The sequence below is a fragment of the Vicugna pacos genome, chromosome 10, assembly GCF_048564905.1.
Source record: "Vicugna pacos chromosome 10, VicPac4, whole genome shotgun sequence".
Classification (NCBI taxonomy): Eukaryota; Metazoa; Chordata; class Mammalia; order Artiodactyla; family Camelidae; genus Vicugna; species Vicugna pacos.
In genome coordinates, this window is record NC_132996.1 from 3,039,255 (window position 1) to 3,067,065 (window position 27,811).

The following is a 27,811-nucleotide window of genomic DNA, read 5'->3' on the forward strand; positions in this document are numbered from 1 at the left end:
GTGAAAAAAAATTTTTTTGTGGGTTTTTTTTTGTGTGTGTGAGGGGTAATTAAGTTTACTTATTTAATGGAGGTACTGGGGATTGAACATAGGACCCTGTGCATGCTAAGCACGCACTCTACCACTGAGCTATACCCCCGCCCAGGATGTGAGAATTTTAATTGAAAATATATCCAAATGTATTCAATTCCTGAGTTTGAATAACAAAGCGTATGTGAATACTTGCATGCGCACACACACATACATACACAGATCCACTTTTTAAAGTCAACCCATCAAGAGTTCCTATGTAGGAAACTATTAATAGAAACCAATAAAGCTATACACTGGGCGGTATGGTACAATGCAAAGGATGGGCCTAGACTCAGCGAAACGTGGCCATGAAGTAGTGCTGCGGTCCCTCCCAGCTCAAGTATAGATCTACTCTGAACTGTGTGTATGTGAAACTAAGAAATAACAGGAAAAAAAAGCCCCACAAAATTAAAGCATAGCACCTGGCTCATAAAATTCAGTGTTAAATCATTTTATTATTATAACGACAAGTCAGAAAACAGCTTTTCACATCACCACTACATTCATGCTACGGATAACAATGTCTCGCCTATTACAAATGCTACTGATCTTTTAAAAACGTTAATTTACTGTGCTTGGCATATCTGGGCATGCTTAATGAAATGAAAAATCATAAAACATTCTCTTTTTACTTAAGCAAAGTATCTCATTTTATACAATTTACACACAACTTTTAATTTTAGTAACAGAAACAATGAAATTATTTCATTTCTTGACATTTAAGAATAACAAGACTTTAACTCCCCAAGACATGCGCTACAACCATACCGTCCTGTCAGCAGTATGAAGGTCTTGGCATCTTTTACACTATGTTCCCACTTTAAATTAAGTCCTATTTACTAAAAAGAGAACAGGCGGTGACACTGAACGAGCAGTTCATAAAAAAGGAATACAGCCAATAACAACACTGATATATTAACCTCATTCGTAATGAAAGAAACACAAATTTAAAAAATAAGGTACCACTTTCCACCTATATTGGCCAAGATTACATTAAAAAAAAAACAGTATCTATACACGGGCAGGAGTATGGGGGGCGGTGAGAGAGGGGCACACAGAACACTAGCTGGCAGTGTAAAGGGTACAGCCTTTTTAGAGAACAGTTTGGCAGTATTTATCAAAGCCGTAAAAATGTTTAATCCTTTTGAACCAATGATTCCACTTCTAGAAATCTACTTTCTTAAGGACATAATTAAACACGTACTTCAAGATGTGGTTACAAAGGTATTCAGTGCACCACTGTTCACAGTAAAAAGAACAGACACTCACCACGCCTGACAGAGGGAAGAACGGGCAAACCGGCACGCCTCCCCGGGGGCCAGCAGCGCCCCCCCCCCCCCCCCCGCGTCACTCCCCACACCCTGCCCTGGCTGCCTCCTCACCAGGAGTCCACTTCCCACAGAGGCCAAAAGTGTCTGCGTTCAGCTTTTGCAATGACCTGATCTGAGTCAACAGAAACTTTGGGGACATCTACCGGGGCTGCTTAAGAGGGAAAGGTCTTCCTCACTGACGAAACTGAGATGCGAAAGGACAATCTTTCCTGCCTTTTTGATGCAATTTTTATGAAGATGTGAAGCCATAAGTTACATCAGCACCTCTTGTGACCATGAAGGAGACAAGCCTGAGGCAAAACTGATAAACTGAGACTGAGGCAAAAAAAAGTCCTTAATGACCACACCTCTGACCTATATGTCATGTGAGACAATAAATGTCACTGGTTACTTAAGTCAATCATATATGAATGTTACCCCTGGTCAAAAACATCCTGATAATGACCGTACAACAGATTACTTTAGAGCCACTAAAAGTTATGCTACAGAATTCTATTTATAAACAGTAGATGTACAGCTAAGAGAAAAAAAATTAAAAACAGTATGCTCCCATGAAAACACCCCAAAAACAAAAAACAAGTATATCAATATGGATTTCTTGCCAAGAAAAAGGTCTGGAAAGATACTCCAGGTTTTAGGAATAATTACCTCTGAAACTGTTATCTCTGAAAGAAAGGAATTCAATTATTTCCTTCTTGCATATCTGCATTTTCTATTTTTTCCCTACAACGAACATGCATCACTTTAAGAATCTGCCACCGATCTCTATGTTTTCAGTCGATGCTATGTGACTTTGGGGAGGGAGAAGGGGTCAACGTGAATTCTAGTGAGCTATCTTGACCTGGGAGTCTGCCCTTTTAATGGGAAAAGTTTTTTTCTTTTTTAAACTGTTTTGTGAAACAAAACTTATACTATCAGGCATTGATTTTTTTTTTTTAGTGACTACAGAAGAATAGTTTTCATTTCCCTTTGTTACCAAGAAAATCACATCATGACTTTGTACCATTTCGTATTGGAATTTCTTCTGTGAAGCAAAAACAGTCCCAAAAGGAAGGATCTTCAGCAGTCATAGGGACAGCAGATGATATTAAATCATTAAAGCTGAGAACGGTAAACTGCCTCTGGGTTGGTTTAGAATCATCTTGAGATGTAACCTAAAAGGGAAAAAAATTAGATTACCTGAATGTTACACTGCGTATTGATCTTACGGTCAATTTTGTAACTAGGAAAATAAGAAATCGATGATTAGATCTCAGTAACATTAAATTACAACACAGTAGGAGTTCTAGATAACTGTTTTTACTTCTTGTATTAGTGTTGCCAATATAATAAAATCAAGAAAAATATGAAATAATGTGATTCTCAAACTTTTTGTAGATAACAGTAACCTACATTTGTTTAAAATGAGGATTTACTGAGTCACACATTCAACAATTCTGACTCAGTAGATGACATGAAAAGGATCCCCAGGTACATAACTTTAACAGGCAGGTGGGTTATTCTGATAGGGAGGGACCACCAAGCAAACTTCTGAGAAATACTCTAGTAGAGGGCGTAAGACTCTCGTAACCACAGAGATGCAACCCTTCATTAAGAAATGATTCACTCAGCACTAAATTTAACCTCTATCTTACACTCTGATGGAAGCCTTGTTCACAACTCAACCGAGCATGGACCATCTCTAACAGTCTGTCTATACATTCTAGTAAAGACAGTACTCACATCTTCCACCTGATATGACAAGGTCAGTAACCATTTAATATGATTTCTGTCTCACAACTAAGCTGATATGGTTGTTATCTCAATTCTACAGATGGGGAAACTGAGGCTCAGGAAGATCCATCAATGTATGCAAGCTTACAACACAGGTTAAATGGTAGACCTGGGCCTGAAACCCAGCCAGGCCTTCTGAGCAGTACCCTTGCCCTTTTCTGTCACTGCTGCCTAAAGGACATTGCTGCGTCTAGGGAAACAGAAATTACTGCCATGTGCAAATGTTACTAAAAAATATAAAGCTCTATTGAAAATAAGGTACTTGCAGAAAGGGTAATGCTGAGACTTGAGCACACAAGGACAGATAACCTGGGTCAGAACATCTTCAGATAACAGGGGTCAAGTTTAACAGGTCATCCCTTTTAAAGAAAGATTAATTTATGAAGAATTTTCATCTTTTTTAATCTATCAAAGGCATGATCTGTAGAGGGAGCTTCTTCCCTAGAGGTAATGATGCCAACATACTGATCATACCAGCTTCTCTCATGCAGATTCCCTAAAAATAGTAACGTAACGTGCATATATTTCGATTATTGTAACAGTTATCAGTATTCCTTAAATAAATACTTCAACAGAATTACAACTGTATGTAGGCTGAGAGTCAAGACCCTGAGGTTTCTTTTTTAAAAAATTTCTCAACTTACCAATTAACAGCAAAAGAAAGTAAAAATAGATTTTAATTGAAATAATTGATGTTATGCCAGAATGTCACGTCTGACACTGTAACTTTGGGAATAATTTAGGAGAGTGCTATAAAAAGGGGGAGGAGTTTAATGTGACAGCTAATTCCACTACTCAGTACCTTTGACTTGGAACCCTTATATTCAAGACAGCCTCAGATCACCAGGAAATGAACCACTATAAGATGACCAAGACAGCGCCTATCTTAAATTCCTACCGAAAATATAACTACTAGGACAGTATTACCAACATTTTTTCTTTGCAATATTTAAGTGTATTTGAATTAGAAAAAGTAGGTAAAGTGCTTTTAAAACATTTCTGTAAAATCCCAGATGATCTTAAGGATACTGAAAAACACGTCTAAAGTCTATATATTTAAAAAAAAAAAGTCAAAACCACTAACCTAATATAAACCAAATGATTATTTCCATCAATAAATAACAAACTCAACATTAGTTCATATTTTTTAGGAAAAAGTCAGAGAAATTGTAAAATCTTACATCCTGATGTCTAGATCCATTGGGTTTCTTAAGAGCTACTGCAACAAAATGATGCTCGTCTATTTTGCTTTCCTGAAAAATAAAACGCAAGTAAACACAGAATACTAAATATGCAAACTTAGACCAATTCTATTTACATTTAAAAAACCTCTCTCTCTCTCCAACCCCCCCCCCACATATACATATATGCCTCCACTTCCCCCGAACAATTTAAGGAGAAGTCACGTAACTTTTGGCCCTGTGTTCTGAAATATTTCAATATATATTTCCTAACAGGGACATTCTCTCACATAACCACAGTAGCTAATAACTTTGGTAAATTTAACATTGAAATCATACTTAAATCTACTCTCTGTACTGCACATTTGGTGAATTAATCCAATCCTTTACACCATTTCCCTAACTCTAGGACAGGCAGGACTCAGTCTAGGGTCAAGTATTACATTCAGTCGTCATGTCTTGCTAGCTCTTCTTTTGTCTTTTATGACATTAATATTTTAAAATAAGCCCCACCCCGCAACCTTTTTATTAATACAACACTGCTCATTTTTGGTCTGATGGTTCTAGTGATTAGATTTAGATTATGCATTCCTGACATAAATGCAGTTTCCTATCGAGAGGCACACTTAGAAAGCCATCTGCCCTGACTGGTGACGTTAGTTTTATATATGCCTAAAGAGTAAATTTTAAAAAACTGGATCGCAACATTGGTTTATAAGCATTTAGCTTACCTACTATAGCCTATGGGAAATCATGGCAGAAATTCATAACTTAAGACTTACAAAATGTACAATTTCCTACTTCCCCCCATGTATGAGACAGAGCGGGAGGGGGCTTTAAAATGTAATAGACTTGGAGGCAGTTACCAGAGAAAACTATGAATGACTATTAAACACTAAACAAAATTTCCCCCAAAAGCCACTTTACTAAGGCATTCTTCCATGAGATGTCAGTTGAAACAGCAATCAAAAATGATATGAAGGACTTTTCATCCTTCATCCTCTTCCTATATTCACACCTTAAGATACCAAATTAGCAAAAAATGAAATTCAAAAATGGTAACTTTAGGAAAATTTTTTCAAGAGGAAGAAAAATATAACTAGCTAAGTATGAGAAAAATTAATAGGTCAAAGTTTAATTATAAACAGAACTATTCTTTTTGATGCATGTTATCTCATTCTTTACACTAAATATATTGATAATATAAACATTACAATATACAGATGTTTTGTCTATAATTACTTCTGAAATCCCACTTAGATTAGCAGTTTTGTAGTATCTGTATCTAAGAAAAACAACAGAGGTAACCGGGGCAATAATCAGTTTCTATTCAGCCTGTCTGCTAAACTGCCGAGAAGCCCTGCTCAGTCTACCTACTTCCTTCATTACAAGCCAAAATTCAATGAAACTGCTATCAAAATAAAGACTCACCAGGTATCTACTCAGACCTCATCAACATCATATAAATATGCAATCTGACACAGCAAAACCAGAGAAGTTATTTCATAACGACTCAGTTACCAAACACTGATGTCTCACTAGAATAAAAGCTCTATGAGGTGATCAGTTTTGCCCTGAATCTTTTCTGCCTAAAACAACATCTATAATAAATATTAGTTGAAAAAAGAAATGGAACCAGCAAGCTAGTTAGCTAGTTAAGCCAGTACATTCAATGCTGTTGAACTTAAGACTTAAATTGAAAAAGTTTCTAAATTTTCAAAATTTTCCCAAGCTTATAGTTTTTTATCCATAAAATTATTGTGAATACCAAAACTTCCTTAAAGTCTTCAACAAACCCAAAGGGAGCAAGAATATTTTATTTTTTCAAGAGATAGTAACATTCAAGTTTTACAATTTCTCCCCAACAGTCAAAGTACTGAAAAAAAAACATGTCATAAATGTTAATTTTTTTTAAAGCTTTCCTTTCAAAACCAAAGCAAAGAATTTCTATTTCATCTAATCTCATCGTTTGAAACTGTTTGGTGGTAACTTTCCTAACAGAAACTGGTTATGAAAATTGAGAGCCTATGAAAACTCTTGGCATGAGCTTTCTTTTTTTTTTTTTAAGAATATTACTTTTCCAGGTGTGAGACGCAATATTCAGGTAAGTGGGAAATCCTTTGGACTTGATGTAATAAATAGTGGACTCTTGATTATGTAACAGCTACAATACTAAGTGAAATATGGCCCCTGCCCTCAGGGAGTCGTGGGAAAGTGAAACAAGTAGGTAAGTACAAAGATTATGAGGCAAAATGTGGTATGCCATAAGTGGTGGGGGGAGGAGCATGGTCTTGAAATAAAGAGGGCACCTGAGCTGGACTTAAATTGTTAAAGGAGAAAGCAAGGGGGAGACTGGGGCAGGGTGGTGAGATCACGGCAGAATTAAAATAAATACAAATAGACGAGGGTTGGCGATAGTCAAAGAATGACACACAGCAGGCTGCAACGTGGAGTACGTATCCAGGGAAGTGACGGCCAGAAATGGAGACGGCTGAAGCAAAACGGTGGGAAAGGAAGCCAGTGAGGCGGCTACCGCATCAGTCCGCGCTGCGGTGGAGAGCGCGCCCACACCTGGGGAGCGGCGGCGGCCGGAACGGCTCTCAGAACGGGGCCCGCCACTGTTCACTAGAGGCACTGGCATGACCAGGGGCGCAGGGGAGGAACCAGAAGCGGGTCTGGGCTTTACTAGCCCGAGGTGACTGGATGGCGGTACCATCAAGGGAGCGCAGCGAGAAAAAGAAACCGAGCGCGAGAGCGCTCCGACGCGCCTGCAGGACCCGCGGTGCCCGCGCTGTGCAGCCGCCAGGCAGAGGCGCGCGGCGGCGAGAACCAGGGGCAGGAGGCAGGGGAGCCCGCAGCTGCGGGGAAGGCCTGGGGTCACGCACACAGCGGCAGGCTGGCTGAGACTGCTGCCGCCGACGGACCGACGAAAGGAGCGGACGCTTGGGGAGATGTCCGCATTTGGAAGGCGGCAATGGTGCAATGTACCTTTCAGACAGAAGAGTTTTAGGGTTTAGTCTGCAGTCTTTTCTGTAACATTTCTAGACGGTTTCACAGACCATCTTCCGCCAACAGCCTTGTTTTAACGACAAGCCTATTCCTCCCCCAAGGCTCTCAGCTCCCATTTCATAAATACACTCTCTTCCTGAATAGTATTCAAGACACTAAGCAGTTTTTTTTTTAATCTTCATTTCCTTTATAACTTTTATTTCAAAATCTTCTTTTGAGTCTCCAAGTAAATAAATGCTCCTTATTCTCTTGGCATCCAGAATTTTACCGTATGTCCTACGAGGGCACTGTGTCCAGAGACGCACGTGTCCTGACAGGTACTGTTTCCAGGGATTTGTCCTGTCTCCAACCAGGTAACAGTACTTTCTAAAATACCTCTAAAACACTTTTGAAAGAACTTTCTGAAAATAGCCTGTGCAAGTAAATACAGTCATCACTTACATATGGGGAAAAATCAAGCCAGTGTTTGGCTGTGACTCTGGCTATTTACACAGCAGGGAAGGGAGAGAGGAGCAAGTTGGGCATGAAAAGCAGGGGAGGGCTGAGGCTTCTCCTGCCTTATTTTCAGTTTACCAAAGGAACTGGACTCCACAGTGTGGGAACAGAGGGCAACTGGTTCTCTCTCACCTTTTCCTTAAAGCAAGTTCTGACAATTCGTTTTTCTCTTTCCCTGGATGAAATCCTGAACAGATCTCATAAATGACCCTTCTGGTCATTCTCAGTACTGAGTTTTCTCTGAAAAGCATTTGACCCAAATGAAGTTTTACCCTCATCTCATGAAGACTCTTCCTCCCACTTATCCTAGCTCCAACCTAATTCAGGGTTAGAAGCCTCCAACAGGGAGGCGATTCCATCTCTCCTCCTAAATCCAGACGCTCCCCCACTCACTTGTGCTGCTGCCTCTCGTTGCTCCAGCGTTGGTAAATTCAGGGTGTACGAGTGAGAGCGGAAAAGAGTGAAGGAGAGAATGGCCAGGACAGTGAAGATCACGCATGCCACAGCTGCACACGGAAATCTCTATGCTGAAATCGCAGCCCTTCCTCACCTGCGTGCCTAAACTGGTACTTGAGCTTGTGAAGCACTGAGATGCCCTGACACCTGTGCTCCGTGACCCCAGCCTCCCCTGGCTCTGTGCTCTCACCATGCCCTCCTCAGCCTCTGGCTTCTGGCTGTCTGGACCACCACACTCATTCTGTTAAGTTCACCCTCTCCTCCCAGGCCTGTTTACTGTAGAATAAACAATCCACACTTAAAATACACATATGACATATATTATTTTCATATTTTTTCTAACTGGTACACTGAATGGGCTAAAGATTCAGGTACATTTAATTATTCTTCCATATATGCCCTCAAATATGCCCTGATGGATCTCCCTTCTCAGCTCCTGGACAAGCCCTTAGGCAAACCCCATAGCCCTTCAGTCCCTTTCAGTTAAAAAAAAAAATCCCATTTCAATCCAAGAACACATTCTTCTCCTTGGTCTCACCCTCCTCTTCTGCTCTGGTTTCCTTAACGTAGGTGGCAGACAGGAAGGGGATAGAGAAAACAGGCAAAGTAATGACCTAATACTGTTGCAAACCAGTTTCAGAACCCTGGGTCCCATCAAGTATCCAAATGCTGGCTCAGCGAGCACCTGAGAACTGTCATGGAATACTTCCAGCTCTCACAGCTGACTCTTGTAATCTTGTAATTCCCACCCTCAGCAATTAACACACAGTAGAACACCCATTGCCTTTCTTTTGGAATTCCTCTTTCAGGAAACTTCAGGCCCGGTGGCTACCACTTTCTGAAGCATCTATTTGGTCCCCAGGAACTCAAACATCTTTGCCACCCAAAGAGCTGAAGCACAGCCGGCTCACTTGCTGACTCTTCCCCTCCTCACCTTGCTACGAGGCCTACTCCATGTGGCACCATTAAAATAAAGGATTCTCCATGAATGCAATGGCTGATGTTTACCCAAGTATAAAAACTTAAAAAAAAAACCTATTAAAAATATAGTATCCTACCCTCCTACACTGTTGGTGGGAATGTAGTTTGGTGCAGCCATCATGGAAAATATGGAGATTCCTTAAAAAACTGAAAGCAGACTTACCCTAAGATTCAGCAATCCCACTCCTGGGTACATATTGAGAGGAAACTCTAATTAGAAAAGACACCTGCACCCCAGGGTTCATAGCAGCACTATGTACAACAGCCAAGACATGGAAGCAACCTAAATGTCCATCGACAGATGACAGGATAAAGAAGCTGTGACGTATTTATACAATGGAATACTACTCAGCCATTAAAAAGAATAAAATAATGCCATTTGCAACAACCTGAAGTATGACAATACTAAGTGAAATAAGCCAGAAAGAGAAAGAAAACTACCATGTTATCACTTACATGTGGAATCTGAAAAAAATAAATAAATAAGAAGGATACAAATGAACTTATTTACAAAACAGAAACAGACTCACAGACATAGAAAACAAACTTATGTTCCCAGTAGGGAAAAGCAGTGGGGAGGGATAAATTGGGAAACTTGGAATTTGTAGATACTAACTACTATGTATAAAATAAACAAGGTCCTACTGTATAGCACAGGGAACTGTGTTCAATACTTATAATGGCTGATAATGAAAAGAATACAAAAAGGAATATATATGTATGTATAAATGAATCACTCTGCTGTAACACCAGAAATTAACACAACACTGTCAACCAACTACACTTCAATTAAAATACAGTACTCTAAATACAATTTACTCTTTAATTGATAGAATCCCTACCTTATATGGTATGTTAGCAGCTTTTTTTTTTAACAGCAGCATTATTTATAATTGCCAAGACGTGGAAGCATCCTAAGTACACATCAATAGATGAATGGATAAAGATGTAGCATGTATACATAATGGAATACAACTCACCCATAAAAAAGGATATTTTGCCATTTGCAGCCCTTCATTCACTTTTCCCCCCACTTTAAAATCCTGAATTTTATAACTGCCATAAACATTTTCTTTGCACCCAAAAGAACAAAATACCCAGAAATAAACTTAGCCAAGGAGGTTACCTAAACTCTGAAAACTGTAAAACACTAATGAAGGAAACTGAAGATGATACAAAGAAATGGAAAGATATCTTGTGCTCTTGGATTAGAAGAATCAACATTATCAAAATGGCCACATTACCCAAAGCAATCTACAAATCCAACGCAACCCTGTCAAATACTCACAATATTTTTCACAGAACCAGAACAATTCTAGAAGTTGTATGGAACCATAAAAGACCTCAAATTGCCAAAGCAATCTTTTGTAGGTCTTTTTTCTTTCCCTCTTTCTTCTTTTTGTTCTTTTCTTATGGTTTGATGACTAGAGAAGTTCCTTTAACATTTTCTGTAAACCTGTTTTGGTGGTGCTGAATTCTTTAAGTTTTTGTTTGTGAAGCTTTTGATTTCTCCATCAAATCTGAAGGAGAGCCTTGCCGGTGAGTGAGCCAGTCTAGCTCACTGATGTGTTCTTCTGCCTCATTTAGTCTATTCTTGGTTCCTTCTAGTGTTATTCATTTCAGTAATTTAATTCTTCAACTCTATTTGGGTATTCATTGTATTTTCCAACTCTTCGTGAAAAACTCTGCCCCGTGCATCTATACTCCTCTTGAGTTCTCTGAACATCTTTGCCATCATTACTTTAAACTCTTTCTCAGATAAATTACCTATCTCCTCCTCACTTACTTCTTCTTTTATCTTCTTACCTTATGCTTTGACCTGGGAGATACTCCTCTGCTGCCTCATTCTGTATGTCTTCTTGTTTGTATTTTTAGGTAGGTTACTTATGTTCTCGACCTTGGAGAAGTGGCCCTCTGTGGGAGACGTCCTATGTGTCCGAGGAGTACACTCCCCTCTTGTCACCCAAGGGCCAGGGTCCAGCCAGTCCCAGTGTAGAATCTGCTTTGTGTCTGTGGGCTCCTTCCACAGGCTGTGGGATTGTTGTTTTCTTACTTCTGGTACCTGCCCCTGCTGGAGGAGGCTGGACTAGAGGCTTACACAGGCTTCCTGGCAGGAGTCGACGGTGCCTGCCCACTGCTGGACCTGGACCTCCGGTGGGTAGGGCTGGGCCTAGAGGTGTTTGTGACTCAGGAAGCCTGCTGATGGGTGGGGCTGGGTCTTGGTACTAACGATCTGATCAAGATGTCAGCCTTCAGGAAAGCTCATGTAGATGAACACTCCTGGAATGTCCACCACTAGCTTTTATGTCCCCTGGGTGAGCTGCAACCCTCTTCTACCTCCCCAGGAGATCTTCAAAAACCACAGGCAGGTCTGGTCCAGGTCCCTATGAAATCACTGTCATTTCCCTTGAACCTGGAACACGGGAGATTCTGTGTATGCTTCCCAAGAGAATGACGTCTCTCTTTCCCCCAGTTCTGTGGGGCTCCTAGAGTTAAGCCCCACTGGCCTTCAAAACTAGATGTCCTGGGGTCTCCTCCACCTAATGCCAGAAGCCCGGGCTGGGGAGCCTGACGTGGGGCTCAGAACGCTCACTCCTGTGACGGGAGGGGGGCCCTGTGACTGAAATATTCTTCAGCTTGTGGGTCACCCACCTGTGGGGTAATGGGGCCCGATTATGTCATGAGCATGCCCCTCCTACCGTCCTATGGTTCCCTGTTTCCAGTTGAAGATCTCTTTGCTGGGTTCCATCCTTTTTTCCGATGGTTGTTTAGCAGTCAGTTCTGGTTTTGCTGTAGTCAGGAGGGGTGGGGAGCTTGTGGTCCCATCACTCCACCATCTTGACCAGAAATCTGGTATGTTAGCAGTTTTGACACAGGTCTCTCTCAAAATACTTCCTGCCCTTGGATCCCCTAACACTATTTTCTTATTTTACTTCTTACCATTTTGATCATTCTTTCTCAGTCTCCTCCTCACTCCACCTTTAAATAGTATTCTCAGGACTCTGCCCTAGGTCTTTCTCAAGTCTAACTTAGGTGATCTCACTGCTGCAACTTTAAGTCCTATTACGTCAACTACCATCCACACGTTAATGGTTATGATTTTCCCTTTAGCCTGACCTTTCATTCTGCAACTACCTGACACCTTCACTTAGGTGTTTCTATGGTGTGGCAAACTTAATTCCTACTTGTTCTCCAGTATTCAGTAGCTCAACAGACAGGCCTGTAAGTCACAGAATTGATCATAACATCTTTGACACCTCACTTCCTTAACCCCTTATGCCTCCATAGACAGAACCTGCTCTTAAAATACAATTCTGATCTTACTACTATTTGACACTTGTTACAGTCCCTTGAGAGAATTAGTGAACAAATACCTTCTATTTTGCCCACTCATCATGAATTCTTTACCGTGACCTTCTCTGCACACGATTCAGATGATGACCGCAGGAACAACCACATTATAGTATAACCCATTTGCTCAGCTACGGACACTTGATACAAGCTGTCACACACTCCCCTGGCTACAATGATTGGTCAAGAGATAAGCACCTCACACCCAAGCTAAGCCAGAGCCCCTTCTCCAGGACTTTGAGGGTCTGAATAGAAAGGGAGTTCACCGATCTCTGGGTTTTTAAACTACAAATTGTTACACGTAAAAATGGTAGGCAGTTATGTTTCCTGCCACCCAGACCACATAAAGTTAAGAAAGCTGGTGGAGAGAATGAGAAATGAGGGTGGGAGAAAAATGAAGCGAGGAAGGCAAAAGTAAAAGATAAGAAAGAGTTCGGAGTTTTCCAGTCCCTAGGTGATTCTGAAAGACAATTACACAAATCACTCTAGTATGCTACTATCATGACTTTTCAGTTAAAATATTGTTAGGTTTCTCTCACTAGCAGCCAAGAATTGCCAGTGACAGAGAAAACAAAGAGAGAGACCAATATATTAACTGACTCATAATGCCCTACCTGATCTTACAGCCTAACCTAGAATCTCTCTCAAATCCCCTCAACACAGTACGGCGCCGGAGCGGTATCCTTTAGTTGTTCATACAAACAAAGCTGTTCTATTCCATGGCCTCTTTTGCCTTCCCTTTTACTTACCACACTACAGCTTACCTTTTAAGTATCAGCTTAAATGTTACAGGTGCTCAGAGTACCCCTGACTTCACCTCCAGAGCACCGGGAATGGATTCTAAACGTGTCTAGTTTCAATGACTAGCCCCCCCCCCAAGTTTAAGCCTATATTCACATGCACAAAATAAGGAAATTACTATAGTTACAGCAATTCGGGTAAATTTCTTACCTCAAATGCCCATTCCTTTTCTTCTTCTCCATCCAAAAACAAACGTGTTTCTTTATAAACTTGGCCTATATCCAGGTTTAATGGTGAGATGTCAAATTCAAGCCGTTGCAATTCAAATCCTAATCCAACACCTACAGCTTTTATGAAGCTTTCTTTCAGTGCCTAAGATACAGAAAGACATATTCTCTGAGAGCATTTAGTAGGCAACATTTTTCACAAAAATGACAGTCCCCAACACATGTGGATTTTTAATCCTTTACTACATTATGGCTATAAGCTATTCATTTTCACCCTTATAGTAGCATGGAGACAAACCAGTTGTGAGACCTTAAGACAAACCATTTAAGCTCCCTGTGCCTCCATTTCCTCAGGTGTAACATGCAATGATAAATTACGTTCTTCATAGGGTTGTTACAAAAATTAAATTAAATTAACTAATTTACATGTCTTCTAGCAATGAATAGTGTACGTGTTCATTAAATAAGGCCTCATGTGTATGACACCCTTTAAGACAGAAAACATTAAATCTTATTTATAAATCATGATAAATATAACGTCTTATTTTAGCTTTAAGAGTATCTTCTAATTGAGCATTAAATGCATGTTAAATTTTCTTAAATGTCATTATAATGTAATAATGAATACATAAAAATAATGAAGTTCCCAAGTAGTGACTTAATTATTTTGAACACTGTATGAACTACAGGGTAACCAAAGGACTTCTTCTGTTTTTAGCAAAGATAACAGAATCACCACATGGGTTTACTCTCAAAACTAGAAACAAATTATACCCAATTCCTATAGAACATATCCAGCTGAGTCCATTCATCCTTAAAGCTTCTGATTGTTTCCCATTCTCTGTTGGTAAACTTTCTTTTCATAATATGAAAAAATTCCGGAATTGAACCACGACCTGTCAACCGAGGAAACAGAGAATTAAAAATAACTGTTCCAACGACTAAAACTGTTACAGACAGCACCTAAAAGAAAACTACAGTCCAACCTTACTTTTGAATACAGTCACAATAAATAATCCTAAACAAAACTGCAGCAAATCAAAGTGAGCTGAGAATTAAAAGAATAACATACATGACAAGCAGGGGTTAACCTAGAGACAGCCAGCTAGCTTAACGGTAAAACTCCTGAGTATTATTTTAAGTAGAAAAAACATATGGTCATATAAATAGACACCCACCAAAAATCTGATAAAATTTAGCACCCAAACCTATTATAAATCTTAAATTACAGGGGGAATTTCCTATGTACAACAGAATATCAGAGTTCCCAAAACAAGCATTCTTAAAACAGAGCACTACTACCGTGAGGTTTAAATTTTTACTTTACTATATAACAGGAAGAGTAGGGAACAATTTATTATAATTTTTGGGAAACTGGTAGAAAGCTAAGGAGTGTTCTTTTATTCTAAGTTATTGCTATGACTTGAAAATTAATATACATTAACCTCCTTCACAATAACTGCTTTTAAAAATGTTTTCTAATATGACTTTTTCAAATAAAAACAGACTTAAATTACTGTTCTTTTGGCTCATTAAAAAAAAAATCTGAAGTATATCCCTAGCTCTACTGTTCCACAGACAAAAAAATATACAGCATCCCAAATATAAACAGAGCTCAAAGGCTCTGACTCCCAGAATTAAAGCTAAGACACAAATTAAAATATATGGTATGCCTTTCATATTATATTGTCCCCAAATATTGTGTGTTTGTCTATCTTTACTACTAAGCAGGAACCTTCTATAACCATTCATTTATCCTACAAGTGTGTAGCATGTATACAAATATTACACCAACATGAACTGAACTAGTGAGGAAAACCAAAGCTGTCCCGGTTCTTACCCTCACATGATTACAGCCTCACTGGTCGACCAGAAAGTCTGGCGACAAGGTAAGTGAACTATAAAGGTTCACTATATGAATAAATGTGTGTTAACTATAATGTGGTGAATTACTTCCTAAGTGCTCCACTGCCCTATATCCTCAGCTTATGATTACATTACTTCCAGTAAACCTCTTGAAAGTAGTCCCCCTGCAGATTCTGTTAACGAAGCTTTGTCTACTCCCTCAATTCCTATTTCTGAAGTACTCAGCTTCAAAATCTGACATTCCCAACTGGCTGCAACCTTAGCACGTCTGCAAAGAAAAAAAAAAGACATCGAATCCTCCTACTTAACCCTTTATTGGCATTTCACTAGCTAACCCCATGAAAACTCAATAATTAGAATGCCTACTGCATCAGTCACTCTAAAAATACCCCAGTGCTAGATGCCAGGAGCATCACAATGAGCGAAACAGGCATGGTCCTCACCTTCATAGCGAGTTTATAGTTTCTTCTACCTTTCCTGAGTTACACAGTAACCAAGCACCTTTCCCAGTTATCTCAAGGGTAGAAAATATTAAAAAAAACAATTCTCTTACAAAAGTGTCTATAATTCTCCCACCACCCCAATTCAAAACAGTCTTGTCTAGTTAGGGAATTTCTAATGACCCTACAATAACATGTGGTCCTTTAGTTCAAGGCAAAGATCCTCATCTATGTTCAAGCTCATCAAACACATTTAACTAATATATCTATTCCTCTACTATTCTCAAAAAGGTTAACTTTACAATCCACTTTCATGAATCAACAACATCCACTGTTCATCTGCTCATATTAACATTAAAAGGCTATTCTTTCCTAAATGCAGCCCTGCAGAACTGTTAAGTCATTTCATGTAACAGCATGGAGTTAATTACTGTGACCTTAGGAATCCCAGGGCAGGGGATTCTTACTCTTTTGAGGCTCTGAACCCCCTCTGATAGTCCGCTGCTTAAATTCCTTAAGCCGCTTAGTAAAAACTGTCCTGTTAAAATGCAAGCATCACTAGTATATAGTGGCTTGACAGCTAAAACACTAAAGGAAAATAAAGAAATCAAGCTTGCAAAAGTGACGAAGGTAGACCTGGAGATTTTAAATACTGGAAGCACCAAAACTACATAAATCATAAACTGTTTCCTCTTGAATAGATTTTGGCATAAACAGTGTAAATAATAACACTGAGAAGAAAGCTACCTTGAATTTGCAGACAGCATTATATGTTCTGAGTGGAGCTGTAGTTTTAACAGCATACTATCAAAAAGCCTAAAGTTTTAAAAAGATATGCCTGTTGTCATCTACAGTGTCATTATGTTTGTTGGTTTCTTCAAGTTATAATTCTGTAACTTTCAAGGCTCTTATTTTTAACTAAACACAATGGGGCAATCAAGGAAAAAAATTTAAGTGAACCCCCCCCAAAACCAAACTCATTAACATAAAAAGCCATCTAGCACAATCACTGGAAAGCAATCATAACTGATTGTGTACAGTTTAAAACTCTGATACGAATGTTTTCATATACTTTTGAGAGCATCATATTCCACAAAATAAGAAATCTGACAGCAACAGAAAAAGATGACTGTAAATATTCAGCTAAAGAACAACAGTGCCACAATGTGGCATGATGGTGAAAATGCACAGTGGGTGAGTTACTCTTCAAGATTTAGTTTATCTAGGAAATTGAAAGTAAGAAAAAAAAAAACCAGTAAAAAATATCAGAACAGTACATTTGTCTCAAACTATCTGAAGAGGACACATAAGTGGGCAAAGCCTCCCAATACATATTCATGTCTACTCCAATCTTCATTTTAATCATTTTACTGCACATGCACGAACTTATGTATACACATAGGAAAGATAAAATGACTGAAAAACTTACTTAGAACCACCAACCAAGTTTAGAAAAACCAGATCCCCCATCTTATAGTTTAGTCTTTAGGGAAAGCAGCACTAGATATTAACTTAAGCATTCTGCAATGAGCTAACCAACGTCACGCAGCAACTTGAAAGTTTAAAGAGCAGTAACCTACAACAAAATAATTCACACAGTTAAGCCTTAACAATGTGAGTTTGAACTGTGCTCGTCCATCTACATGCAAATTTTTTTCCATTGCAACCGATCTGCTGTTGCTTGAATCCACGGATGTGAGTATGAGTGAATCAAATTATATGAAGGGCCAACTAAAAGTCATACTTGTGGAGGGCTGGGGCCCCTGAACCAACCCCCACCCCTAATACCCACTGCTGTTGATAAAACCTTTAGCTACTACTACAAGCCTATTTAAAAAAATCCTGCTAGTACCAGAACCCCAAAGCCCACCTACATCAGTATCTCTTCAGAACACGGCCACGGGTGTGTATATCTAACAGTATCTCAGTTAAAATTCACCATTCTTCTTATAGAAAAGGGGCCAGTTACTTTAGGGGGCAGTTGAGCAATGTCCATCTGTGTGCTTCAAAGTAACAAAATCTAGTTTGAGATAGTAAGTCATATTAGAAATTCTAGTACTTTCATTTTCAAGTACTAGGTTACATTTAATCTTGCTTCCATGGGAGATGAAGTCTAGTAAAATTTCAGTTAAAATGTACACAATAAGGCTTGACCTATCAGCTCTATTACCCAGGAATTTATGCCCGTACAAATTCAGAATAAAACAAAATTGTCTGAGCTGCTAATACAGGCTTCAAAAACGATATACACAAATCCTTTAGTATGCTACTAACAAAGGAGCAATTAATCTTTCAATACAAGCGGCATACAGCAGAAAGAGCACTAAATTGAAATGTGACTACCTAATCTTGAAACTCACGACCGAGGCAGTCCTGAACGTCAGCTGCCTTAGTGTTTACTTAAATGTGCACTGATTAACTTACGCATGTATCAACACACACAGGCAAGAAAGGGGCCAACAGAGAGCCAGGGCTACTTGACTGCAAACGTATTCCCCTTCAAGAAAAGGGAAGGATTCTGATGGCAGGGTAGAGCCACCCCAAGGGGCCAGGGGACAGAGCATGGAGCCACACAAGATCATTAAGAGGCCTTGAAATCTAATGGGATTTGCTCTGCTGGGTTTTGAACTTTATTGGGACCCATGATTTTTTCTTCAAACTTCTCCCTTTTGAAATGAAAATGTCTGTCCTGTGCCTGTCCCACCACTGTATTTCAGAAGGAGATGATTTATTTTCTAGTGTCACAGGTTCACTGATGGGAGAATTTTGCCCCATTATGGACCATACCCAGAGTCTCACCTGTATCTGATTTAGATAATTCAGACAATGATATTTGGAACTTTCTGAGTTGCTGCATTTAGATGCAACTTTGGATTTAGAGTTAATGCTGGAATATGTTATGACTTAGGGTTGCTGGCATGGGGTGAATTTATTTTGTATGTGGGATGGATGCAAATTTTGGCGAGCCACAGGATGCACTGTATTGGATTGAACAGGGTCTCCCAAAATTCATTCCCACCCAGAAATTAAGAATGTGACCTTATTTGGACATAGTCTTTGCAAGTATAATCCAGTTAAGACGAGGTCATGTTGGATTAGGGTACGCCCTACATCCAGTGACTGGTGTCCTCCCAAAGAGAAACATTTAGACCCAGACAGAGAATAGATGGAAAAACGTAACATGAAGATAAAGGTAAAAACTTGCAGCAATGCAACAAAGAAGGATTCGTCCCCACAGTCTTCAGAGGTACCCTGGCCTTGTTAACACTTCGATTGACTTCTGGCCTTCAGAACTGTCAGAAAATTAACTGTTTTAAGACACTGAGTTTTTGGTCCTTTGTTAGGAGCCCTAGGAAACCAATACGTACACGGACACAACTTAATCTACATACACACACACACACACTCTTAACTCTAGTGTTATGCCCCTGGAGTAAAGTTTAAGTCCTGGCTCTGTCACTTCTTTACTGTTAAATTTATTTCACTTCTCTATGGCTGTTTCTTAAGCTACAAAATACAGAAAAAGGGTAGTCTAAGAAATAAACATAAAAGGCCCAGAGCTTTTACTTAATAAACGTAAGGCTGTTGGGGTAGTTGTCACTGTTATTAATATATCCTCCTTTGTGAAATGTGTTACCAAGTCCTTCGTCCATTCATCAGGTGAGTCTTAAGTGGCTTTTCTATCAGTACTTACAAGTGTTTTATATATTAACAATATTAACCTCTGTTACAGCACCATTTAATAAACAAACTAATCTTTAACCAATGAATTGAAATTTTATGTATAAATACTGGGCACCAACCCTTAACTCTCTTAGCTATCTTTTCTTTTGCTAACACCATATACTTTTGTTTTCAATGCCTAATATAAGTTTAAAAAATGGCAAGGCAAGCGCTCTCTTACTAAATTTTGTACACTCTTCTTAGATATCAGTTTCTCCACAAAAACTTTAAATTAATTAAACTCAGTTTCATGGAATTTTCCCACAGATTTTGTATTTGCAAATCCTTAAACAGATACTAATAAAATCTAGTACTGAGAGATCATACATTGTAGAGTGCAGTGCCTAAAAATAAAGGCTTTGTAGTATGGATTTAAATCCAGTATATTCTACCTTTTAGTTAAGTTGCCTTGGGCAAGTCTCAACCTCTTCCATAAAATAACAATTAACTTACAACCTCGGCTTAAGTGGGTAAATAAGATCATGAATGTAAGGCATTTAACACATAGAAGTTACTCAATAAACACTAGTTCTATGTTGTGGCTCTACTTAAACCCTCTGTACAGTGGAAAAGACCCCTCCTCTAACTTGGGAAGGGGGAAAGCTCCCTGCCAGTAAAGACCTGGTTTTCCAGAAGGTGTTCAGAGAATAAAGAGGAATGTGACTGGTTTAAGCTGCTTGCTGGCTCTAAATCTCCAAGTTAAAAAAAGAAAAAAAGAAAAAAAAAAAGCTTTAATTAAGCACAATCTGCAAGATGTAGATCTAGAAGAATGCAGATCAGAAATGATAATGGAATGCAGATCTTCCTTGATGGGGCTGTGTGCCGATAAACTTGTTGTTAGGCTGAAAATGTTTTAAGTCAAAAATGCATTTAATACCTCTAACCTAGGGAACAGCATATATTTGCCTAGCTTACCTTAAACATGCTCAGAACACTTATGCTGGCCTACAGGTGGGCAAAATCATCTAACACAAAGACTGTATTATAATGACTGTTGACTATCTCATGAAATATACTGAATATTGTGCTGAAAGTGAAAAACCGAACGGCTGTACTGGTTGTGTACCCTCGTGACCGCACGGCTGACTGGGAGCCCTGGCTCACGGCTGCTGCCCAGCCTCGTAAGAGTATGGTATGGCATTCCGCTAGCCTGGGAAAATATCAAAATTCAAAGTATGGCTTCTACTGAATTCGTACTGCTTTTAAACCATCCTAAAGGTAAGAAATTACTAGTTGGGGGCTGCCTGTAGATTGCAGCCGCAACAAAGTTGAAAATTGAATCTGATGGGGATTCAAATAAAGAAGCTAGAAAGATGGAGGGCAAGAAAGAAGGCTCGAAGGAAGAACTATTTTTAATCACAACTCACCGATGAGAGGTTTGCATTCCGACTAGATCGTCGGGGTATCGTTTTTCACTGTAGTTGCACACCCACTTTTTCAATTTTCAACAAAGGTAAGGAATATTTTAAGTGAAATTGAGAACTATCATTTGTACATTCAGTAAGTATTTACCGAGCACCTACTATGTGCTACACACTCTGCTGAGTACTAGGTATACTGCAGTAAAAACAAGCGCAGCTCCTGAACTTACTTAATAAAGGAGAACAGATAATTATCAAGTAACTCAGTTATAATTACAAACAAGAAGGGCCATGAAGGAAAACATGATCAGGAGGTCAGGGAAGTCCTTCCTGAGGTACTGGCTACGTTTCACCCTCCAGGTCTAGTACACTCAAGGCGGAGTGGGGAGAACAGGCAGAGGGATCAGCTTTTTTGAAATGACCCTCAGCAGGAAAGCAATAAAAGATGAGTGTGGACAGAAAATAGTGAGCAGAGAGAGGAGCTAAAAACGCAAATAGGTAAATGAGAACAAGACGACAAGGTCATGTTAAAGGGACTGCAGTTTATTAAGAACCAACCTAAAAGTTTTAAGAAAATTGCTATAGGTTATAAATAAAGACCACTCCAACTCTATATAGAGAATGAACTGAGTAAGATCAGATGTGGAGAGGGGGAACTAACTAATAAGCTATTAAAATAGTGCTGTAAATAGTACGGTGGGAGGAGACAAGTAGGCTTTACCGCAGCTATTATATAATATCACCACTTCATACGCACTGTACGTAATTTAACTGTTCTAGAGAAGCAGTTCTATGCTATTAAATTGGTACTGAATCTCAAAAGTTATTTTTGTCCTGTCAATTAATACCCAGCAAAGTTTATAACAAAAATGTAAACTTGAAAGTGTAAAACGATGGCGAAAAATATTTTGGGTCATTTCCTGTATTTTAAATCATAATTTTTATATAGTATCCATCTTATCTTGCTTTAGCTTGTAAATATGGGAACAAAACTGAACAATTCATAAAACTATCCTACTTTTATACTTGCAACTGCAAAGGCCTTTCATGGTAGCTAAAAATTTAGAAAATGAAGGAAAAACAGCCGATACTTCCCAACTGAGTGCAGCAAACTATAATGATGACCTACAAAACACCTTTCCCCCCAGGGTTAGGATTATACTGTACTGGCAGTTTATTGATACTAGGGCCCCCAGTATCTTGTAATCCCTCTTCCCTGGATATTCATTAAACAAATATTTACTAAGTGCCATCAGTTACTGTGGTGTAAGGTTCCTTTCTCCACTAAACAGAGACTAAAGTGGTGGTTGCGATTGTTTTCTCCTCGTGGGCAACTGGCTAGAAGGAAGAAAGCCAAAGCTTCTTAGAGCCATCGATACATTCTCTCCCACCCCGCCACAGCTGCACTGGGGGAACTGGGAGATGGCAGGAAATGACGGGCACTAGTAGAAATGGGAAATGTCACAGAATGAAGACTCCACAAGTTCCTAAGTGTTTACTTGCAGACAAAATGGGGTTAACGGAACTGAGTCTTTCAATATACTAGTGATGTCCCCAAAGTCTCATTCCATCTTAAGGGTTGAGAAGCTAATAACAACGTCCAGAACAAAGTACACTTCCCTTGCTGCTATCCTCAGTTTTACCCTCCCCATTTAGCAGCTCTTGGGAGCTTCCCTTGTCAATTTCCTCACTCACACTGATGCAAAGCAATTCAAATGCATCACCAGGGAAGCAAGCCAGTGTCTACTCCCTACTCTCACTGAGAAATGATGCTGGGCCCATTCAACCTTCAGACACCAGTTACACAGTAGCAATACTAAGGACAGCTGGACAATCTCTCTTCCCCAGGGCGTTACTGGATGTATCAATAGGTTTTTTGCAAGGAAACAGCTTAAGAATAGGAAAAGGCCTGGGTACTGCAATTAGTCAAATAAGAACAATGAAAAAAAGATGGGGGGTGGTAAAAAAAAAAAGTCTAATAAAATATAATTAACAGAACACAGAATCTCCAGTTTTTGCTCAATTACCTATCATTTATTAATTTCAATTAGTAATTACTAGTTTACACAGTACTTCCCATAAGCCAACACTGCCCATTATGCCAACTGGTAATAAAATCTGTGTCTCACAGGCATAATTTCCAGGCAGATACCAACCTGATGAACCACCCATTACCATGTGATTGTGCTGGCTGCATTCTAAGGAGCAACGGCCTCTCCAATATTTTCTGATTTTTAGGGAAAGTTCATATAAGAACCACAGAAAGCTAGGGAAGTTTGCGGGCTCGTTCGCATGCTCACTCTGAATCCTCTATAGTGTGGTTCTTTCACAAGAAGCCTTCTATGACCCTGCTGAAAGCCAGATGCCCTCCCGAGAAGAGTCTACAGGTGCATACGAAACGTAGCAAACAATTTCAGGAGGTTAAAAAAAAATGACTTGATGCTTATCCAGGGTCAAGATCAAGAATCCCTGTCCTCATAGCAGGGCCTCCTTCTGAACAAAGTTAAGGAAAGAGTTATAATAGAAAGATTTATGAGCAGAATGGAGAAAAACCAACTGGTGGGAAAATTCAAGGTAAAGATATTGACAACAAAGTGTCAACAAAGGTGAGAGATGAGATCCACAGCCATACTCTGAAGCCTCTACTGCAGCACAGATTGCTTATTCATCTGACAAATATTTATTGGGCATTATCTTGAACTAAGTAGGGTGTTAGATGTGACAGTAGATACAGCCACTATCAGATGTAGCTAACATAGTTCCTGCTCTTATGAAGCTTATAAAGACCCGTGGGAAGATAATCATCCTGAGAAATAATTATAAACTGAGATGTGGAATGTAGGAAAATATATTTTATGAGAGTCTAGAACAAAAGAATCTGGCTTAAGTTGAAGGTTGACTAAAGTAAGACTGAAGTGGAAGCTAATCAGTAAATACGTTATCTATGCAGAAACAGGGTGGGGGATAAAGCAAATACAAATATTCCAGTCCCAGGGAAACATAAGCAAAGATCCTGTGGTGGACTCAGTGTGAAGATCAGGAAATTGCACTATGAAATTGGGAAGAAGTTGGTCCTCTGATTTTAATAGCTGTCTTCTTAGCCCATTACTTATCTTCTGACAAAAATAACAGAATACTGTGCCCTACCCACCTTATAATATACGTAAAACACTTAGTAAAATGCTTTGGCACACAGTAAGTGCTCACTAATGTTAGTGATGATGAGAATTAGAGTAGTTCAGAAAACCTGAGTTCTAGTATAATCACCTAGATATACTCAACCCCACAATAAGTGCCAGCAATTCCTACAGCTGCCAATTACAAATTTTAAGGCAAAATATAAACCATGTAAATATTGTAATTATTGCTTGCTCTTGATTTTTACTTATATAAATGTGCTACAAAGAGCCATATTTGGTTTTACCACAAATACACGTTATCTCAAGTTGTGGGAAAAACAAAGTTCTCTTTGTTCCACTCGAGTATTGTAATACATATACTTTCAAAATATCTTCTGAACAGAATGCTACTCAAAATCGACTCTTCACTGAGTTCAATTCAATTTAACATCTATTACCTAAATAAAAAGTCAAACTGAGTTATGAAAAACTGTTCTTTACAAAATGTCTTTGAAAATAGTTTCAAATTTCGTCTTACTTAACAAGCTGAAGTGTAATTCAAAAACAAAATCTTTCTTTTCATTTTGTCTCTAGGCAAAGCAATGTATGAATCCTCAGTAATGGAGAATCTATCCTTTATATAGAAATCTCTTAATGTTGAAGGAACTATATAGTAAACAAAGGATGTGTGGTCCTTAAGCCAGCAGCCACTGCAGCCACCCCCAATTGTGCACGCTGAGGGGATTCAGGATGGAGAAAAGCAGCGTACTGGACCTACACAGTTAAGGTGCATATCAAAGGGATGATTTCAATGAGGTCTTGCATCTTCCCACGCATGCAAAACCACTAAATTTCTTAACTTGAGATGTCTGCTTTTCTTTAATTGACAGTAATCTTTTGATGTGCTGACTACCTGGTTTTTGTTGCAAAAACTCCTATATATCCTGGTTCCTGCCTCACCTCTTTGGAGCAGCCCCTCAGAGCGATCTGAGAGGCTGCCTCCTGGGCCTCTTGAGTCCTCCACGAAGTTCTCAGAATAATGCCCAACTTTTAGGGTGTGCATTTTTTTTCAGTCCACAGTACCCTCTTCAGATATATGCTCTCTCAGATACAGTACCCTTGAGTATTGAGCACATTTTCCCTAAACTTAGGTATCTAAGTCTCCTTGTCTGAGAGTATTCAAAAGGTAAGAACTAAGACAAAACACTCCATAACTCTTGTACTAAAAAAATGCAACGTTACCTGGAAAACTAGTCTTCATTATATCAATTCCAACTTGCAGCTCAGGTTCCGCAGCAAGTACAGCATAGTCTCCTTGATGAGAGATGTTAAAGTTGAAATTGGGGTAAGGATTCAACGAGTCTTTTGCAAGAACTGGTTTTCCTTTTGCAGTTCTTTGCAAACGAATATTATTCCAAGGTATATTCAATTTCTCTGCAACTAATTTCCTTATCATCAGACGACCAGCCTGTTAATAAAACATTTGGTATGTATTGATGTCTATCCTAAAGATTTCGGTAACACTGCCTGTAACACACAAAATCTGTTTTTGTGGGTTTCTAAAATACTCAGTTTTTACAAGTATGTATGTATTAAATACACGACCATATTAAGATTCAAGCAATGCCCTCCCTCCCCTCAACAGGTAACAGATGTGAACAAGCAGTCATCCTTTCAATCTTTCGTCCAAGTATCTAAATTTATGTTCGTTTGCAGCTCCTTTTGCTATCTATCCATCTACATATGAAATCCTACTATATGTACTATTCCACCATGTATAAGCTTTTTAACTTCTAATGTTGGAGATTATTTCACGTCTATACATAACCATCTAGCCTGTACATTTAAATGTAGCATATTTTATAATATCAAGGTACCACAACTTGACTATTTCCCTATTACTGGATATATCAGGCTTCTCGAGTTTCGCTATTATTAAAAAAATTCCCCAATGAGCAATGCTGTTGTACCTCTGTGCCTATGTGTATTTCTAGATAGTATTTACTTATCATTCAGCTTCAACAATTAGCAATGCATGACCTATCTTTTTTCACATATACCCCATCCACTCTCTCCCTCTATTATCATAAAGAATCACTAAAACCATACAAAAATACCCAAGGGTATAAGAATGACAAGAGACACAATACCTTGCAAAATCTTTCAAGTTTTTTTTCCCCAGTTCTAACACTGACTTAAAAGCTGCAAGATTCTGTATTTCACAATTTCTTACAAATTATAAAAAAGTTAAAAAAATTCACCAATATGCCTCCAAAAAACTACCAATTAACCCACATTTCAAACGAAAAAAAGCTTCCATGGAGGCATATTTTCAAGACCGTCTGATGTGATGGTACTCGGAGGCTGTTTCAAACTGCACTTACACAGAAGTCATTTTGAATCGCCAAGTTTCCATCTGCCGCTTAAAAATACACATTTAAAATCAATAACTATATTTAAAATACCGTTCTCCAACATATTTAGTCTGGAAGGTATGTTTTTAGGACTGCATCCTCCTCCCTAGGCTTCAGTTTCACTGGTAAAAGGAGGCTGGACTCTTCCAGCTCGACGGTGAGCAAGGCTAAACTAAGACACACCAACAGTATTTCTTAGGGCCTACCACGTACAGGGCTCCCTTGGAGAATGGTGGGATATTTAACAAGCCCACTAAGCATGCGCTATAGGCCCACGCAAGGAAACAAAAAAAACAATTGGTAACACGTAAAAATATAAAAACATTCACTATGGGGTAAAAAACCTACTCCTCAGCACCTATTCTATGGCTAAGCAGGGCCCCTAGTTTCAATCACAGTGGGGGAGGGGCCAAGCTTGACGGCGAACGAAGCCGCTGAGGCAACTACAAAGAGCGCGGAGGCCGCGAGCCGGCGGCGGCAGCACCTACCACCCTCGCCCCGCGGCGGCCGCGAGCCGGGGTCCAGGCCGGCGTGGGAGGGGGGCGTCCCCACGGCCCGACCCACCTCCCGCCACACCTGCCCTCCCCCGCCCCGGCTCTAGATACGAAAAGACCTGCAGTACCAAGGCTGCCTTGGCGTCGCGAGCGAAGACGAACTGGCCGATGCGCTCCTTCTCCTCGGGCTGGATCGATCGAACGGCCAGCAGCCACTCGGCTCGGCTCGGCAGCCAGGTGCCACAGGAAAAGGCCCAGCGCACGCCCTCCATCGCTGGCAGCAGGCTGAATCGCTCGACTCGGAAAACCATGCACCGAAAGCCTGGCCGCCACCGGGGCTTGATGGCGCGGACGCTGGCGGGGCCCCACCCACTTCTTCCCGGCGCCCTGCGGAGGGGGCGGGGCGTCGCTTACGCCAACGGCGCGTCGTCAGCGAGAGCCCTCACGTCCCCGCCCCCGACTCCGCCGCCTCCTCCCCTGGGAGCCGAGAGGGCGCCCCTCCTCTGCGCTCTGCGGCAGCGCGTGACCGTCACGTGGGGCGTGGCTTCGGCGGGGAGCGGAGGGAGGGACAAAAGGCCCGCAGCGTATGGGATGGTTACGCCACTCACACTTGGAGGAGAGCTGACGGGACAGAGGTGCAGGCCAATCGCAGTCAGGCCTCTGGAGGCAGAGAGACTGGGGTGGAGACTTCGGAGACTGCAGTTGCAGGTGGGTGATCTCTGGGCTCTGAGGAGTGGGATGGCAGCGCCTTGGTCCTGGGGACCAGCATCAGCCCCT

General features: G+C 40.0%; 3 protein-coding genes across 3 annotated transcripts in view; 1 reads left to right on the forward strand and 2 right to left on the reverse strand.

The window, feature by feature from the left end:
* Positions 1 to 507: 507 nt before the first annotated feature.
* On the reverse strand, positions 508 to 27,494 carry AASDHPPT (aminoadipate-semialdehyde dehydrogenase-phosphopantetheinyl transferase). Its single transcript, XM_006216510.4, has 6 exons — positions 27,163 to 27,494; positions 25,369 to 25,594; positions 14,392 to 14,513; positions 13,601 to 13,762; positions 4,358 to 4,429; positions 508 to 2,557 (listed from the first exon to the last, which is right to left on the reverse strand). Exons 1-6 carry the CDS (start codon positions 27,343 to 27,345, stop codon positions 2,393 to 2,395), a joined length of 930 nt encoding a protein of 309 aa, XP_006216572.3. The 5' UTR covers positions 27,346 to 27,494; the 3' UTR covers positions 508 to 2,392.
* LOC140698912 (uncharacterized) lies at positions 4,481 to 13,514 on the reverse strand. The gene is made up of 2 exons (XM_072970754.1): positions 8,255 to 13,514; positions 4,481 to 7,345 (listed from the first exon to the last, which is right to left on the reverse strand). Exons 1-2 carry the CDS (start codon positions 8,508 to 8,510, stop codon positions 6,729 to 6,731), a joined length of 873 nt encoding a protein of 290 aa, XP_072826855.1. The 5' UTR covers positions 8,511 to 13,514; the 3' UTR covers positions 4,481 to 6,728.
* Positions 27,292 to 27,811, forward strand: part of KBTBD3 (kelch repeat and BTB domain containing 3) — a 41,379-nt gene continuing 40,859 nt past the window's right edge. Inside the window, exon 1 of the mRNA XM_006216511.4 lies at positions 27,292 to 27,742. The gene's annotated coding sequence lies outside the window, so the exon portion shown is untranslated. The remainder of the gene's footprint in view (positions 27,743 to 27,811) is intronic.

Excerpts from the sequence above, each read along its gene's own strand:
- AASDHPPT (XM_006216510.4), bottom strand. The coding sequence starts at position 27,345 with ATGGTTTTCCGAGTCGAGCGATTCAGCCTGCTGCCAGCGATGGAGGGC. Across the intron at positions 25,595-27,162 it reads GCGACGCCAAGGCAGCCTTG|GCTGGTCGTCTGATGATAAG; the intron begins GTACTGCAGGTC and ends TTTTATTAACAG. Across the intron at positions 4,430-13,600 it reads AAAAGGAATGGGCATTTGAG|GAAAGCAAAATAGACGAGCA; the intron begins GTAAGAAATTTA and ends TTTATTTTTCAG.
- LOC140698912 (XM_072970754.1), bottom strand. The coding sequence starts at position 8,510 with ATGGTGAGAGCACAGAGCCAGGGGAGGCTGGGGTCACGGAGCACAGGT. Across the intron at positions 7,346-8,254 it reads AACGAGAGGCAGCAGCACAA|GTACATTGCACCATTGCCGC; the intron begins GTGAGTGGGGGA and ends TCTGTCTGAAAG.